At 47.2% G+C, this 17,379-nt stretch overlaps 1 protein-coding gene across 1 annotated transcript in view; it reads right to left on the minus strand.

Moving 5' to 3' along the window:
• The window catches only part of GRIP2 (glutamate receptor interacting protein 2), a 58,659-nt gene that overhangs the window by 35,562 nt on the left and 5,718 nt on the right, over nt 1–17,379 (minus strand). The window contains exons 4-11 of the mRNA XM_009999292.1: nt 15,808–15,894; nt 15,441–15,516; nt 14,722–14,867; nt 8,849–8,996; nt 7,988–8,157; nt 3,990–4,115; nt 2,957–3,109; nt 2,454–2,697 (exon numbers count right to left, since the gene is read on the minus strand). Of these exons, the coding sequence (XP_009997594.1) occupies nt 2,454–2,697; nt 2,957–3,109; nt 3,990–4,115; nt 7,988–8,157; nt 8,849–8,996; nt 14,722–14,867; nt 15,441–15,516; nt 15,808–15,894 (1,150 nt within the window). The remainder of the gene's footprint in view (nt 1–2,453; nt 2,698–2,956; nt 3,110–3,989; nt 4,116–7,987; nt 8,158–8,848; nt 8,997–14,721; nt 14,868–15,440; nt 15,517–15,807; nt 15,895–17,379) is intronic.

The raw sequence follows: 17,379 nt of genomic DNA on the forward strand, positions 1-17,379 counted from the left end.
ATTGATTTTGGATACTAGGATGGAGAAAGCAGATATTCTCCCACTGCTGTCAATGACAGCTGGGGGAGGAAGGACAAATAAGTTATGTGTTTCAAGGCAGCCAAGAGGGGACATCAGGCATCTTCATATTCCACCCTCCCTGCTGATCACAGGGGCTGAATCACTGTCTCATTTGGAGCCTGAATGCTTTATCTTGCACCCAGGAAACAAAACAACAGGTGGGAAGGGAGGTCTATTAGAGGCTATTGGCTGTAAAAGAAATTACAGTCAGGGAGGTGAGAGTTTTTGCCACAATCTAGGACAAAGCAGAAAATAAATGTGAGGCATCCCAGCCTCCCTGAAGAAAGGGCAATGCTGGCCTGCTCCCTGGTAGCATTCAAATTTGCTAGACACCCAAGAGGCAGCTCCTCCACGAGTCAGCTGGACAAAGTGATTGTGGATCATGCCCTTGTGTAACAGCACATTCAGAGTCACAGGTCTTGGACAGTAGTGTGGGTACACACAGGACAGACCCAGGCTGGTGAACCTGATCCCTTCATTCCCACCGCAAAGGGCAACAAACTGCAGCACAGGAAGAACACAGCCCAGCGTCAGGCAAGAGTCTGGACTGGTAAAGAGGAGAAAAATGTCTCTAATGCAATTACAGCAGAACCCCGAGAAGGTAGGGAATAAGGTACCTAGGAAGGATGGAGCAAACAAGCTCTGTGGGATAGTAAGAAACAAAAAGTGAAGTGAAACCATAAAACTGCCTTTTTCACCTCGCTGCAAACCCAATGCACTTATCACTTCAAGCTGGGGAGGAAAGACGGTGTTTTCCTGCCAGCTAGGAAGAGCAGCAGGGTCTAGGAGAGGAAGAAACACACAGCAGAGATTTAATCCCCAAATTAATTTCAGCCTGCACACGCAGAGAGAATCGCTCCCTGTCACCAGAAGGCAGCAGCCAGGAGAGCATGAATGCTGCTGGGTGGGCAGCCAAAAGGGAGAGCAGTGTGGTGTGACACATCAGAGCCAAGCAGGACTGCACTGCAAGCCTTCACTTTTGCTCCAGGCTTGGCAAGAGGATAAAGCAAAGCCAGGAGGATTTCAGCACATCTCCCTCCTCCCCTGGGGCAGCAGGCTTTGTTGCTGCCTGATTTATAAAAGGAGTTTGGTGCTTTGCAGTGTGAGCCAAATTCAACCTGGTAATAGAGGATAAAAACACCAAAACTCTATCACTTCAGTTTTTAAAGCCTCTTTGGAAACAAGCAAACAAACAACAACAACAAAAAAGGCTTAACCTGTACCACTCAGGAAAACACTTTTTCCTGTGCCAGATCCTTGTCCCTGTACTCCCACATGCAAAAGCTCCAGGCACTCAGGCTCCTCCCTGTGTCTGCATCCATCACCTGGAGAAGCTGCCACACTGAGACCAGTCTGCATGCTGGGATCTGTGCTTCCTTTTGCAGATGTGCTGCTCCTCCATGGTTTTAATCCACATGCTGTTTACCCAGGCTGGCTTGGGGACACCAACCATCAGCACATGCTGATGAGGCCCTCAGAGACTTCTCCCCGAGAAGGGTCTACAGCAGGTGATGAGGACTGCCACTTCATTGCACCTCCAGCAGCCCTGGGCAGGATGGACAACCAGTGGAAATCACAGGTGGGAAGAGAAACGGGCACAGGGATGTAAGTGCCAGGTCACTCCTCCTTCTCTGTACCATCTGCCTAATGAAGCCAGTTCTCCTTTCCACCCCACAAGAGCTCAAGCAACGCTGGGCCCGTTTAGTAAGAAAACCTTTGCTAGAGGACAGGGACATCATAGTGCACAGGCATTTGAGCCAACTTTAAATCCAGGCAGGAAGGTTACTGGGAAATGTTCGACCAGAGCTCCCAAGCTGAGGCTCAGATGTCAGAAGAGTCATTGCTCCCAGTGTCCCCAGGGGTGACACACAGCAGTTAATGCCACTCCTCTATTCTGCTCTCTTCCCTGCATTACAGAGCCAAAAGCAAGAGTGCTTAAATGCAGCACCTACCTGATCCTCCACCAGAGCCCTTCTCTGCAGTTCAAAACCTTGGCTTTAAGGCCAATTTATGCAGCTGGGCTCTGCTGCAGTGAAACCAGGCAAAGAGCACTTTGCTGGACCCACTTGTTTAGATCTTTCCCCCTTCTGCACCCAGACAAAAGCTTCATCTTTCAAAGAGAAAGGAGAGAAACAAAACAAAACAAACCACAAAACAAACCCAAACCAGGAATGGGAATGGCTCTCTCACACAGACACACACTCGCTCCCTTCCTCCTCCTCCCAGAACAGCTGCAGCTGGTGCCAAGAGTTCACCTGGGATGCGAGGGAGGCCACGGTCAGCCGACGGGTGCAGAAATGGCAGTGACAGTAAACCATGCCCAGTGAAGAATGGGAGATATTACAAGGATGATAGGAAATATCTAAATGAGCCTCTGAGGAGAGAAAACAAACCAAACCATGAAATGTTCAGTAGCAGCACCATCAGCATCCAAGGGCAAGGTCTCTAACCTCTCTGCCGGGCTGTCAGGCTCAATAAAACGGACGAGAGGTGGGGAAGACAGGGTTTCAGTAGCAAAGATGCCTCCCTGGAGCTGAAGTCCAAAGCCATTCAAAGGGTCTCCCCTGAGCACCACCTCTGTTGTCTCTGTGTGGACTATCTGCCCGCCGGGACCCACCGTGCTGGAGGCCAGTGACACTGAGAAGAGGACAGAAGCAGAAGGTCAGGGTAGCCATGGTCAACATAGCAGATCTGGTCATAGACCTTGGTCTGGCAGTGCTGGAGAGTGACCAAGGATGAGGGGGGCACAGACAGTGCTGAGATCAGCAGTCCTACCCCAGCTAACAGTAGGAAATATCTAAGGAAATATCTTTCCTGAGCTAATAAGGATAATAAGGACACCAAGGCAAGCATGTACATCCTGTCCAACCCAGACCCAGCCCACCAACATTCTTACATGAGCTTTTGTGCTCCTTCTTCTTCTGCCTCCTCCTCAGCATGGTAGTGCGGGGGCTCATGGGGTGGGAGCTGCGAGGTAGCGTGTTGGAGTTTTGGCAGGGGAAGCCCTGCGTGTTCATGGTGGGAGATGAGAAGTTGGCAGCCACCAGAGCTGGGGAAATACAGAGTGTGTTAAGGATGTGTGTAGAGAAGTGCAGCAGCAGGTTCACCTAACAGAAGATCAGCAAACAGCTCATGGGCTTGGACTAGCTCCTTCTTCCCAGCTGCAGGGCTCAAAACATGGTGAGAAGCTTGTCCTGGTCTTGCAGCTCCAGAAGAGCACTGAGAGTGGGCTTGGACTCCAGATGGAAATTGCTTTCTGGTGTGCAGGAACTCCAGTGACTGCCTGTCACTGCAGCATCCAGGCCACCAGGTGAGAAATGTGTCAGGGAGGCAGGGCAGCCAACAGCAGGGCAGCACAATGGCATTAATGAGCCATAAACACATAGAAAGAAAATCCACATCTTGAACTTGAGCTGCTGGACAACTGGGCTGCCCTACTTGCTTCCCAACACTCAGTGTAGCATTTCCTCCCTCTCTTACTGTCGTAATACAAGAAACTTGAGGCTGAACAGCACCCACTTCCCACAAGAGGGGGGCTCACAGGCAGATTTTGAAGCAGTCATAATCCTACTGCTAAAGTGCAGTCATTAGGGCTGAGCTGGATGTGTTGGTGTATCATGATCCTAAATGCCACCACAGCCACCTTTCCTTGTCCCACAGCAACTCATTTTTCCCTTGCCCCTAGGAAATGGGCACTGGGGGGTGGGGTCAGAGCATGGGCCTGCCCATCTGCAGTCACTAGGTCTGCATGCACTGAGCTGCAGAGACTGCTTTGGCACCTCAGCACTGGACCTGTGAAAACAGCCCCAGGTGATCGAGGAGGAAATGGGTCACCTGCATGGCTCCAGAGTTGGGCATTAAGTAAATGGAGGGGCAGAACACCAAGGGACATGCTCAGGGATGGGGGCAACACTGTGCACTGAGGTTACATTTGCAGTAGTCCTGTCCAGGTGTCTGGTTCCAAGTGGGTGTCTTGCAGTGCCCGGGGTGGTGGGTGTGACAGTAGTTGACACAGGGGTCCCAGCAGTGGTGGTGGTCGCTCTTCTGCACCTTGACTGATGGCACCCAGGGGAGCAGAAATCACCACAGGCAGGGAGGAGAAAAGGTAAAAACATAAGCCAGGAAATTGTAGAAAAGCTTCTGAACAAGTCTGGCTCTGAACAAGTCAGGACCTAGCCACAGTATGTCAAGCACCAGCAGTGAAAACACATCCCCACGTAACCTCATGACACTTGATGCAAAGTGGCAGAAATCCACCCCTTCCCCATAAAAAAACCTCCACACCCTGAGCCAACAGCCTGACTAAGCCACGCTGGCAGCTCACAGATGTCATTACCATTTGCAGTCTGTTGTGCGACGTGCAGAAGCTCCCTCCAGCAACAAGTTTCCAACAGAGGCCATCACTGCTACCCAACAGCACCAGGGAAACCTCCTCGTGCTGCTTCCCACCTTGCTGCTGGAGCTGCTCTCTTGGGGACGAGGCTCAATGCCTTCCTCACCTGCTTTGAGCACCTTGCTTGGCTTCAGTGTCTGGTTGTTTAGTGGCTGCACTTGGCCAGGAATCCATCACAGGGTGCACACATGGATGAAAGAGAGGAGTAGTGGAGAGCTGCCTCCAGCTCATCAGAACAAAAGGGATTTTATACACCACTGCTTAAAGACAATTGCAGGGGGTCACAGACACAGGAAAAGATGCCAACACTGTGGCAAAGAGCACTAACATGACACAAAACTGCTTTAGCTTCAACCCTAATCCCAGGCTGACAGGTTAGCAGAAATTTGTTGCAGCGTGACATCTATCGTGTGGAAACCCCTTGTCCCAGGAACGGTGGCTTTGTGACATTAGGTCACGATGCCACAAGTCTCACATGAAGTGCTTCAAACACCCTCCCAGGTATGGGTCCCTTATTTGTTCTCACTGAGCCCCTCTTTTGCCCCTGGGCAGCACAGGGTCTGCTAGGTTTTCCTTCCCCAGCAGCACTGGGTTTTTTCTCCCAAGTCACTGCATCATGCCATCTGGATCTATTTTCTTCCTGGTGGAACTGCTGGCTAACAAACAAGATTGCAAGCACCTCTTTTATTCAGCTGAGCATGAACAGCATCTCACAGTGAAGCATCACTGCAGCCATGAGTTACCTCAGAGCTCTGAACCCTGCAACCACTTGCACTGACTGGCAAACACCTTTCCAAGACGACATCTCCAGGCTCTGTGCCTTCCAAGTAGGCAGAAATGCCACCAGCACTGATGCTGCCAGAGCTTTCTGAGGGTGAAACTTAGACAGGAACTCAGTTTATTTAGTGAGTCCATCCAGAGATCTTGTCTAAAGGACAGCTGTTAGTGCCTTTAACAGCAGAAATCCATTTTGTATGTGTGCATCACAGGCATCAAATCATTTAGGTCAGGTTTTCCAACCAATATAGTGATTATATTTAGTCTTTTCTAAGCATTTAATGAGTTTAGCACTTAGTCTATCAAGCTCTTAAAAAATAGACTTCCAGCTCTAGCATTTCTATTTTGTGGATCCAAAAGTAAATACAGAGCCAGGCAGCTTTCAAAAACAAAAATAAAATTAATAAATGTAGAAACAAAAGGGAAAGTTCTTAAGAAAATTAAGCACTCTGAACGTGAGGGACAGAGCTTATGGGCATATATACAAAATAACTTAATCCATTTATAGTACTTAAAAAACTCCCATTTGTCTATATATTCTTAGCTCATATCTGACAACAGAAAAGAAGTGCCTTCGAAACTCAGCTGTCAGCACACTGGAGAAGAGATTTTGGACAATTCTGTGATAAAAACCTACAACAGCCTTCTGCAAGCTTTTGCACATCATCCCTGCCTGAGGAAATCCATCCATCCCAGCACCGCTCCCGGGCACCATCCGCTCCTGCTGATCTTGTGAGCAGGGCATAATCCTCAGACAAACTCTCCAAATGCCCCCAGAGAAAGCAAAATCAGCCTGACAAATCCCATGTTTCAGCATTAGACAGTATTTTTGCACAGCAGCTGCAGCTTCAGATCCCTCTCCACCTCCTCAATAACTGGATTTTGATTGCACAAGAAGCTGGTTGAAAGAATGAAGTGAGGAGCCCCACGCAGGCACACACTGGAAGGACACAGTGATGCCAGTGCTGAACAGGGACCCGTCTGCACGGTCTGCTCTCCTCTGCTGCTTTCCTCAGGCTTCACACTCCTGCCAACCACAACAGTTTGCTTTTGCATGGCCCATTTTTCCTTACTGCCTGTTTGTTTCCCTAAACTCAGAAAAAGCAGCCTGTGGAGTTGGCACTTGGTGACTGGAGCAGAAGGCAGTCCCTCTCCCTGGTCCAAATGCTGTTTGTCAGCTCTGGTGTGGTTCCTCAGCTGCTCACCATGGGCTGCACAGTGCCATGGCTGGTTGCACCAGGAAGAAGCACTGCTCTGTAAGCTGCTCCCCTTGCCCAACACGCTCTCCCTTCTGTTCCCACCACCTCCCTTTCCCATGCCCATCGGCACGGGTGGAGTTGAAAGCCCAAGCACTGGGCTTGAACCACACACCACTACCTCCTAACAGCTGTGTGGATGATGAACATCCTTCCTTGTGATCCTTCACATGTTAAAGAACGTAAAATATTGTAATATCCCTTATTTTTCATATTAATGTGCTGTAATTGTTCTCTTAAGTTCTGTTCTGAATTTCTGCCACAGCAAACTGATCTGATGTTCAGGGTTTGAGTGAAAAAGGCTCTGAACACACCGAGCTGTTCTTCCACAGATCCTCCTCCTGAGCTGCTGCTGAATGCATATATTCTGAAAGCAGATCAGGACCAGAGCACTAATGGAAGGAGGAGAATAGTTCATTTTAACAGCCATTGAAAAAGGATTATAGCTTTCCATTTTTTGTGGAGCACAAAGGTCAAATTATCCATCCCCTTCATTAAACAACTTTAATTCTGCCTGAATTATGCTGGAGGTGTAAGAGATCTATTTCTAGACATGGAGATGTTATTAGATTTTATGTTTTACTGCATCATGCAAAAGGAGACAACACAGATATTTTCTTCCTGTCCCCAAACTGCTCTTGAAAAGAATGGAAAGAATAGCTGTGCCCAGGGCTACTGTGCAGCAATATTATTAAAATGCATGTCCCTGAGAGACAAGTGATTGAAAATGGTTACAAAAGGGGCTGGTACTTAAAAGTCATGCCTTTTGGTGCTTTGCACCAAATTACGAGATCACCAGTACAGACTGTTAAAAAACTGCAGGCAAGCATTGCAACAGATCTACTAGCACTGAGGCTATGTTCTCAATTAATTTTATGTGAGAATCTGAGTGAGCTTCTTGTGTGGAAGGAGAAACTAAAGGTGGGCAGCAAGGATGCTCAGCAAGGGTGAATTTTTTTCCCAGTATTTATTTAGGGGGGTGCTGGGAAGCAACAACTATAGATACATTCACTCTACCCCTGGCTGCTCAAACAGGATGGTATAGGAGATGAGCATTTACATTACAGCTTTGTTTCCTAAGGAAGACCAGGAGGATCCTGCCTAGCTATGGGCATGTCCATTACAGAGCCTTACCAGGCATCAGCAAATGAAAACTGACCTTGGAAATACATTTGCCACCCCCAAGGTTGTTTTCCTCTCCCTCCATTAAAGCTCTTATCTGAGCTAGGCAGGAAGCAGCTTGCACAGCACTCAGCTCTGCAAAACCCTGGGATTCCCAACTCCAGTTTCCCCATTCAAGCACAGATGTTACTTTTTTTCCCTATTCACATCCTTGAAGAATGTCATCTAATCACATGCATTTCATCAAAACATCATTTTTTGCCCTCCACAGATGTCTCTCTATGGAGTCTGTTGCCAGCATTCAAAAGCAGCAAGAAAGCCGGTAAGGACCTCGAGTGACTTTTGACGGCAACCAACGGTGTTTGTATAGAGGACACACCTGTTTCTGGAGGCTTCAAAGGCAGCCTGCTTTGGTGAACAGGTAATATCTCCAACTTGACAGTTTCTGAAGTAGCAGCTAAAAGCTGAGTTGCCTCTAATAAAGAGCAGTGCTCTGTGCTCGTGCCATCAATGGAGAGAATATGGTCTCCAACATGCAACGCGCCACATCTGCAAAGGAAACAGCAAGAGATGTAATTATACACGTGGCCAAAAATCCACATCCTTACTGCTGAGAGCAGAAACATAGAGAATCCAGTTGCAAATTATTATGTGAATACAGGTGATTTTTTTTTCATAACATATTTTAATTCCAGTTCAAGCACTGCCCAAAATATCAACTAAGATGGTTCATGCTTGATGCTGGTGTCTTGGGGAAGATCTTTTATGTTTTCAGAAGTGCCCACTCAGAGCTAATCTGTATGGCTGAGGGCTCACCCAGCAGTGTAAAGTCCTACGAGCCAGCAGTTCAGCTCAGCAACAGGACTAAGCACAGGTAGGGCTACATAATGGTCTGCCTTCCTGCATCCCCACGACAAGGGTGACTAGCTGTCTTGCCATCAGAAAAAAGCTCCAGCCAGAAGTCTTCAGAATAGGTATTTGCCATTCCACAGCTCCAGGGCAGTCAGACCTGAAGATTTTAAGACAGCTCAGCTTTCACATGCACTGAGTTACCTTTTTTCCCCTGAGGAGTGTCCACTGGTGTTGGGTCAGATATTTTTAGTACACTTAGTGCTAAGAACATGCGGACATGGCCATTTCAAGGCAAGGCAGGGAAGGATGGCATAAAACTAACAAGAGGACAAAAAAAGAAGCAGAGAAGGAAAAAGCAGAGCTAGGAGCAGACTCTTCAGATCTGTACCTGTCCACCACACTGGCTGGCTTGATCTTGTCGATGACAATGACCTGCTTGTTCCGGTGCATGTTTGTCGTCAGGGAGATTCCTAGTGTAGACCCTGGAGTCTTTGCTATTTCAACTAGCAAAGGCCCTGAAGCATTTGCTACAGTATCTGCAAAACAAGAGACCATCTGAAGACAATTCTTATATAGCCTTTCCCACTTCTAAATGCAGGGGGTTGGCCAATAGTGCTGACTTGCCACATTTGCTTCCAGATTACCTAAAAGCATAAAGAGGGTGGATTCACAAGTGTGTTCTCACCACCAGATTCCCCACAACCAGTACACCATGTGCAGTTTGATCTCCCCACAAAAGCACTTCCTGGAAACACAGCTGTCCACTTCAAAGGAAAGGCCAGCAGAGCTCTGAGAACTTGATGCCTTCTCAGCCCTTAATTATTCATAGTAAGGCTTTTCTCCTCCAAAGCTATGCACCACTAAAAGTGCTGATGCTTCTTGGCTTCAAAATTTGATGCATGGTTCATTCTTGCTCTCTAATAATAATAAACAGAAGCATTGATACAGATCTCACAAGCTAAGCCATAGCAAGGTCTTTCTTGAGATTTGTTGAAGATGCTCAGTATATAGAGATAGAGCATATACCCCTGGGAATGGTCAGGGTCTGGTCTACTCATAGTGGCCATTTTCCCAGGGGAGGAAGGAGGAGGAATCAGCCATGTTAAAGGTTATGCAATGCTTCCAACAAAACACGGTTCATGTTCTGTTGAAAAAATTCACTGGGGAGACCTGCAGGCCCTAGCAAAAAGCACAGCCCTAGTGCAATCAAAGGGTACACAAAGCACCCAGCTAGAGGCTGCAGAAAGCACACTGAAGCCTTCATTAGCAAAGGAAGCACCAAGAGACTGAGGATCTCTCCCAACAGCAAATACCAGCTATATTTTGGTTTTGCAGCCCATCTTTGTCCAGCCCATACCCACTGAACAGGGACAGAAACTTGCATTTCTTCAGCTGAAGGGAAAAGGAGGGGGGGTGGGGGGCGGAAATTTTGGAAAAAGCCTTGATGGAGTGGTAGGCCTTTCTTGCAAGGCAAATACTTGCCCCTCTTGCTTTTACCCAGCATCCAAGTTCCTGGCTTTGTCGAGTGTTTCCCTGTGCAGATTTCAGCAAGACAGGTACCCTCTCCCATGCCAGGACCTCAGTATCAATAACACTGTAGGAAATCACAGTCCTGCTTCCAGCCCAGAGTCCCTCCTCCCACTGCATGGGCCACCCCAATGTCTCTTTTAATTCTCATCTCCAGTGGCATGGTTGAGAATTGTTCTGAATCCATTTTGCAGAGGCATTTGTTGGGGAAATGGCAGCCAAGCCTCTTCTAGGAAAAGGTTTGGCTCAAATCAAAGGTCAGGAGTCTGCAATTTAGCAATATTTGTGAGGCATGATTAACATGGGGCTATTACACCCAGGCTAATTTAAAAAGAAACAGGGAGAGGCCAGGGGAGGCCATGCAATAACCTTGCTGTAGGAAGACAATTGGTGCTGCTGCTTTAGCAGCAGGAGGTGTTTCTGCACCACCAGGCACAGCTGCAACCTCATCCAGCAGCTGTGGAAAGGGCACCCACAGCTCTCCTGTGTTTCATTGCAAATCTCACCTTACTTAAAGCAAGGTCCTTTCTCACAAGCCAAGAGAGTGGAAGCAGTTGGTTTGGAGGCTCAGCACTCATGAAATATTAAACTCAAATGCTGCTCAGCATGTACTGAGGGCCAAAATTCACACCATTGCAGATTGAGCATCATTGAGGCCAGTGACATGCAGTTTAATACAACACAGGAGCTTGTGTAATTTCTCTAGGGTTTTGCTACCAAGGAACAGAAAAGCCACATAGGTGTGTGTTCTGCCTTACATGGCCATGCAGATTTTCATGGAAGGGTTTGAAAACGTTTTGCAAGCAATAAACTGTGCTTTCCAGAGGAGTATGGTACCATTTTACAGCTTGGGAAACTGAGGCACAGCTATCACAGAACTTGTTCAAAATACATGTTTGTTCAGTGGACACTCAGAGTCCAGAATCTCCCATTTCCCTTTGCTGGATGAATGATGTAACACCTCCTGATATTGCTGGGGGGAAAGTACAGATGTCATCTTCAGAAACAACATTTTTAGTAACCAAATGCAATCATAAACTCTTCACCTTTTTGAAGAATTCTGCTCTTTTTAGGTAGTTTTGACTAAATTAACAAGACACCAAACAGTCACCCATTTATGGGACACTACCAGCCCTCCACTCTAGCAGCAGGAGAGCCCTGCAGGCCTAAAAATCTCCAACCTAAAAACAAATAGGTGTAGGGGCAGGGCAAGGAGGACACAGCAAATCTGTTTGCTTGTTTGTCATATCTGGCAGAGAGTTTCTACTCTCCATGAGTCAATCCTAAAGGCTTGCAGCCCAGTGCCTTGTGTCATGGCACCTAAAGCTTATTTACAGCGTATTCAAATGTCACCAGTTTCTGTCTGACCAGTTTATTTTGGGGGGGTGGGGGGGGGGTTGTGGTTTGCCTCCCCCCCCCCTTTTAAAAAGCCCATAGGATATGATGTCACCACAGGGAAGCATCTGTCCATTGCAATGTTTATCTGGCATCAGCAAAGGACAGAGACATTCCCGATGCCCAAGGGAGCTGCATGCCCACTTCCCACTCCTTTTAAACGGAAATGGCAAAATAATTTAATTCCTTTGGTGGCCTTGAGAAATATCAGGCAATTTTATTAAAAGCTTGCCATGGCCCCTTCCTACACTGGCCTCTCCACTGGAAGCCCCAGAGCCAGGGGATGCTTGGAAGTGGTAGCAAGTAGCTGCCATGTCCCTCACACCAAGAGCAGGGCTGACCCCACACAGCTCATCCTCACTTTTGCAAGTGACACTTTTGGCTGGGAAACCACACAGCCAGCTGGGGAGTGCCATGATTCAACACTCTCCCACAGCAGCTGTGGTCTCTCACCATGGACAGATGCAAAAAAAACAACTTTCCCTCCTCAAGGCTCAACCCACACCACCCCAGCTCCTGTGCCTGCAGTGGAAAGCAAGTATGACAAAAAGCCAATCATAGGATATGATGTCACCACAGGGAAGCATCTGTCCATTGCAATGTTTATCTGGCATCAGCAAAGGACAGAGACATTCCCGATGCCCAAGGGAGCTGCATGCCCACTTCCCACTCCTTTTAAACGGAAATGGCAAAATAATTTAATTCCTTTGGTGGCCTTGAGAAATATCAGGCAATTTTATTAAAAGCTTGCCATGGCCCCTTCCTACACTGGCCTCTCCACTGGAAGCCCCAGAGCCAGGGGATGCTTGGAAGTGGTAGCAAGTAGCTGCCATGTCCCTCACACCAAGAGCAGGGCTGACCCCACACAGCTCATCCTCACTTTTGCAAGTGACACTTTTGGCTGGGAAACCACACAGCCAGCTGGGGAGTGCCATGATTCAACACTCTCCCACAGCAGCTGTGGTCTCTCACCATGGACAGATGCAAAAAAAACAACTTTCCCTCCTCAAGGCTCAACCCACACCACCCCAGCTCCTGTGCCTGCAGTGGAAAGCAAGTATGACAAAAAGCTAATCTTTTTCCCAAGGATGAACAGGCCAAGCACCACTTCATGGGGATGCCCCAGTCCTTTGAATGAACCGAGTGAACTTTCTGGCCATTTGCCCCCTAGTTCCTTCAACCAAACTTTCAAAATGGGAATTCAGAGTGTTCCCTTCAGGCTAGTAACATCCTCACGCTACTTCCAGCACCTGCTCTTCCCTTCCCACATCATCTTCCCACGGCTGGTAAAGAGAATGTCTGTAATAGTTGTGATTTGGGGATAATGCACTCGTCTCCTGTTGCAGTTATTAGCTGTTGCCTGGCAGAACTGTCTGTAGAGAGTGTTTGAAGCTACATGTTCTGCATCATCTTGCCTTAAAAGAAAGCAGGACAAGTTTACCCCTTTACAGGGCTGAGGAGAAGCATTCCCTATGCAGGAATTACCTAAGAAAGGGGTTGTTTTTGTATCTCAGGAAGTATCTGGCTGTGGTCCACTGTATAGCAACACAAGATGGAGAATCACTGCATAAAACCCTGACGTTGCTCTGTGTTCACTCAATCTTAACAGTTCTAGGTGGGAGAGTCACTCAAGAAGAAATACCAAGACACCTTCATGGCTATTTTTGCTCCAAGTCAGGTTTTAAAACAATCAATTTTCTGCAGCATAGGCACCAAGGGACTGTACAAACAACAAAACCCAACAAAGCTAGTTTCCCACACACCAGTAATTGTTTGCTACTGTTCAGACTTGACAGCTCTGTGCAAAATCCCCCTCTAAACCCTGCCCCTCCCCTTCTCACCAGGCAGGGCCAACCCAGCCAACCTGTGAGAAAAGGAGCTGACATCCCTTACTGACCATTGAAGAATTACCACAATCACATAGAAAGGTAGAGAAGAGGGTTTGGATAGTTTCTGGTTTCCATCATTTAAGTGTCCTCTCTTTTTAATGGGTACCAGCCAATTTCTGAAGAGAAGCTGCTCCTGTAGCACAGCAGAAGACAGTTAGTTTGCAGGCAACTGCTGAGAAGTCAGGTTTTCCTTCCAACTCTCCCAGCAGAGCTCATGCTTCCATGGCACACAGCTGCCCAGGTCCTGGCAGCCCCCTCCCCCAGGAAACACTCTACACTTGTGGAGATGCTGCTGAAAGGAGGAGGAAAGCTTGGAGGAGGGAGACTAAAAAGGCAGCAGAAAGCCCTCAGGGCTGGCACAAGGAGCTCCTGGAGCAGCCCTCTTGCATATTGTGTGAAGGAAGTTCTGACATTCTCAGCTCTCTTTCCTTTGCAGTGGGGTTGTATTAAATCCTCTCAGCTGCAGTTCCTTTTGATTTCCCTCCTCATTGGTGAATCAGAACACAACCTGGTATCACAGACTCCTACTCCTCACTGGATCCTAGGCTCAGACATGCTGGACTGGCTTGCGAGATGTGCAGAAGAGACTTCAAACTTGTCCAGCTTGTGGCTCCAGTGAAGGCAGAAAGCCCTCTGGGGACTCATATGCAACATCAAAATCTAATGTACAGCTCAACAAGCTTCCAGGGGGAAACTCAACACAGGTTTGCACTCGGTGGTAACCTTAAACTCATCAACGACACTCCCTGTAGTAACAGCATGTGTCACTAAGCCAGCTTAAAATGACTTTACAGCAGCTAATAATAAACCCTTTCCCAGAGCTTGAAACTAGAAGTGAAACGAAAAGAAAAACCAAACCAAACACCAACCCTCCAAACCCTCAAACTTAATAATTACTGTGTAGGACATTTTTTTATAAATACCCACCCTCTGTCCTCCACTAAATTCTGTCTTATATGGGGTAAATCAGTTGATTACCCCTCATTTATTTCAGGAACAGATCTGAATCAACATTTCTAAGAAAGGGAATAGCTTCAGGCTTAAGCAGGGTCAAAATTCAGAATCGAAGCCACAGCCACATCAAGTCCCTGCCTGCCTGCAGCTCACTCCCCTGCACACATTTAACAGCAGCATTTGCAATGCTGGCAAAGCACCAACATTGCAGCCCCCTTGGACTGCAGCTTCTATGCCCTCTTTGCCTACATTAGAAACTCCCCTTTTCCCCCTTCCTCTAAAATCAGTCATCATTCCCACCAAGACACATCATGGGATAAGGGCATTTAAAATGCATTCAGCTAAGCCAACTTTGAACTCTACCCCCTACACCCACGTCAGCAGTGCAGTGCTCAGCAGTTTTTCCACTGAAACTGAGGATCTCAGCTGCTGCCTCCACTTTCACATACTTTCCAGGCAGTCAAAGAAAATGCCACCACGACCATCCTGGCCTTACCCATGATGGTCACATCATACTCGATCTGGAAGAGGGCCTCCTGGCTGCACTGCCGCAGGATGGTGAGGGCATCCGCGTGGGTCATGCTGTGCAGAGGGATCCCATCCACACTCAGCAGCCTGTCCCCAGTTTTCAAGGAACCTTCCCTGTAGGAAGCCACAGGCAAAACTTACTACTTTATTTTTTTTTCTGTGTACATGTATGTATTTCTTTATATTTAGGTAAATTTTCAATATGTATTTATACACATATTTGATACCTGTGTATATTTTGTATATATTTTAATATACGTTTGTGTAGATACATTTGTGTTTCTATAAATGCCAATTTATTTGATTTTTAGGAATTGAACACTCCTTGGAACAACAGTTTAGGGGTTATTTACAGTACAAGCAATTAGAAGCATGGGAACAGACAGATTGCCTCCTGCTCTCTAACACAGCATCAGCTCTTCATCTGCACAGGTTTAATTAAGTGGCAGCCCTAGTAGAGGAGCTTCTGCTTATAACATTTATCCATGGGTCAGCCTACAAGCACTGGACCCATCCTCTGCACACATCACTGGTCCCACACCACCTGTGCCATGCCACACCACCAGCTTGAGAAGCCTTGGAGAGGCACCAGCAAGGAGGAAAAAAAGAACATATGTCCAAGAGCATGGTGAGAGCTGCTGGACTGTCTTGTGAAAGCAAATGCTGGAGGTGGAACACCAGCATTACCTGTCTGCTGGGCCACCCGGCCTCACGTAGGTGAGCACCAGAGGCCTGGACTTGTGCCAGTCTTCATGGGCTCCCCCTGTAATCAAAGTGGAAAAGCCATAAGTCACTGGAGGGTTGGAAGTCTGAATGAGCGTGCTGAGAAAAGAGAGACATTCATCACGTAACAGCTGACACAGCCTGAAAGCATGGATTGCCCTGGATTAGGAAACCAGTAGTCCTTGAAGGCTGCACGGGATGCTCTGCAGGACACACTTTTGCTTCTCAGCTGAGGTTTATGAAATTCATCTTCTTACTTTTCTCTTTCCGCTTCCCAATCACCTCTGCCCGTGTTTGTCCCCTCTTTGTTTTCACTGAAGAAGCCACTAACCTCTCAGCACGAAGCCAAAGCTGTTGCCTTCCTTGTAGAGGGACACCTCAATGGTCTTGGGAATAATGCCAGCACTGCTCTCTGGCACTAAAGGAAGAGAGGAAGACCTAGTTACTCCCATACAAGCTTGTTCCATGCCACCCTGCAAAATAATACCAAAACTCATCCAAATGGCATTGAAATGAAGGTCCAGCCCCATACCCATATTTTATCTTCCCTGTTTGCAGGTAATAAAAGCCTGACCCAGATGTGTGAACCCCTGTCAAAGCCAATTGCCACATTTTTGGATGATTTCACCAGCTCAGTGTTGTGTATCTCCCCTCAAATTTGTCTTGGCTAATACTCTGACATTCAAGTAAAACCCTGTCATTTATCAACTGGCTTTAATGTGTTCAGCATTACTCAAAAGCCAGAAGCTTCTGCTGCTGACGGAAATTTACTAAAAAAAAACCAGCAGCAGGGTAAGGAATCGAGTCACCAACTGACCTTAAAGAAAATTAAAAATCCAAATCCTCAGTGCAAAAGGTTGATGGGTTTTTTTCCCCTTACCTCCCATATTTTGACTTTAAGGAAGGATTAAGTGAATCCTTTAAAGTGATCCTAAGGGCAATTCAGTAATTTTATGTTAAATACACAGTACTGTTTAATGTACAAAAGAGAAAAAGAAAGAAAATTATTTCTGTCCCTTGCCATCCCCTGCTATTTAATGATTTATTGAACTACTGCAGTGAATATGGGACGATTTCCCAGTCTTCTCCATCCAGAACTGCACACAGCATTTCTGCCTGGTCCACTCTGAAAAGATCAATTTCTAATCTTTAAACCAAGTGCCATGAATGGCCATAACGATAATCAGAAAAAAAAGACTAAGAGCTTGACTTCAACCCAGGAAATCAGAGCTGAAGGCTCCCCTAGGCACGTCCACTTGGCTCAGGAAAGTTATTCCCCCTACTTTCCTCACTGACCACATTAGTCCTCACTGCCAAGCACCCTGAGGGCTTGCACCCTGCATGCAAATTAGGGTTAAACTAACCTTTACACTAACCCAAGACAGGCAGTGGAGTCATGGTGCCACCTTGCAGGCAGCGCTGGGGACCAGACTACAGAAGGCCAAACAAACCCCAAAAACACTGTCCCACACACAGCCACTTTGCTCCTGCTGCTGTGCCCAGACTGCAAATGGGGACACAGCCTAGAAATACTCCAGAAGGGAAAAGCTCAGGGCACAGGAAGGCTCCCAGCTAAGGAGTGATGCTCACATTGCAAGCAAAGTGTATAAAGCATCCACAAACAAGTTCAGAAACCATTCCATTTCTGTTCTGAGCATTCAAGCATGAAGTTCTGCAACAGCCTCTCACAAGATCAGTAGGGAGCAGGGAAACCTAAGACAGTGTTAACACAGGGCTTGGATTATTTATGAAAGACATGATACAACACAGTGGCCTGAAAACTAAACTTGGACTTGCAAGGTCTCTTCCAAAGCAGAAAATTACAAAGTGAGGAGAAAAATTCAAACCCATGAGCACAAGCTATTGAATTCCACTTTCCTCCTGCTCTTTGCCCAGGGAAAGA

Source organism: Chaetura pelagica, unplaced genomic scaffold (genome assembly GCF_000747805.2).
Source record: "Chaetura pelagica isolate M959 unplaced genomic scaffold, ChaPel_1.0 scaffold316, whole genome shotgun sequence".
Lineage (NCBI taxonomy): Eukaryota > Metazoa > Chordata > Aves > Apodiformes > Apodidae > Chaetura > Chaetura pelagica.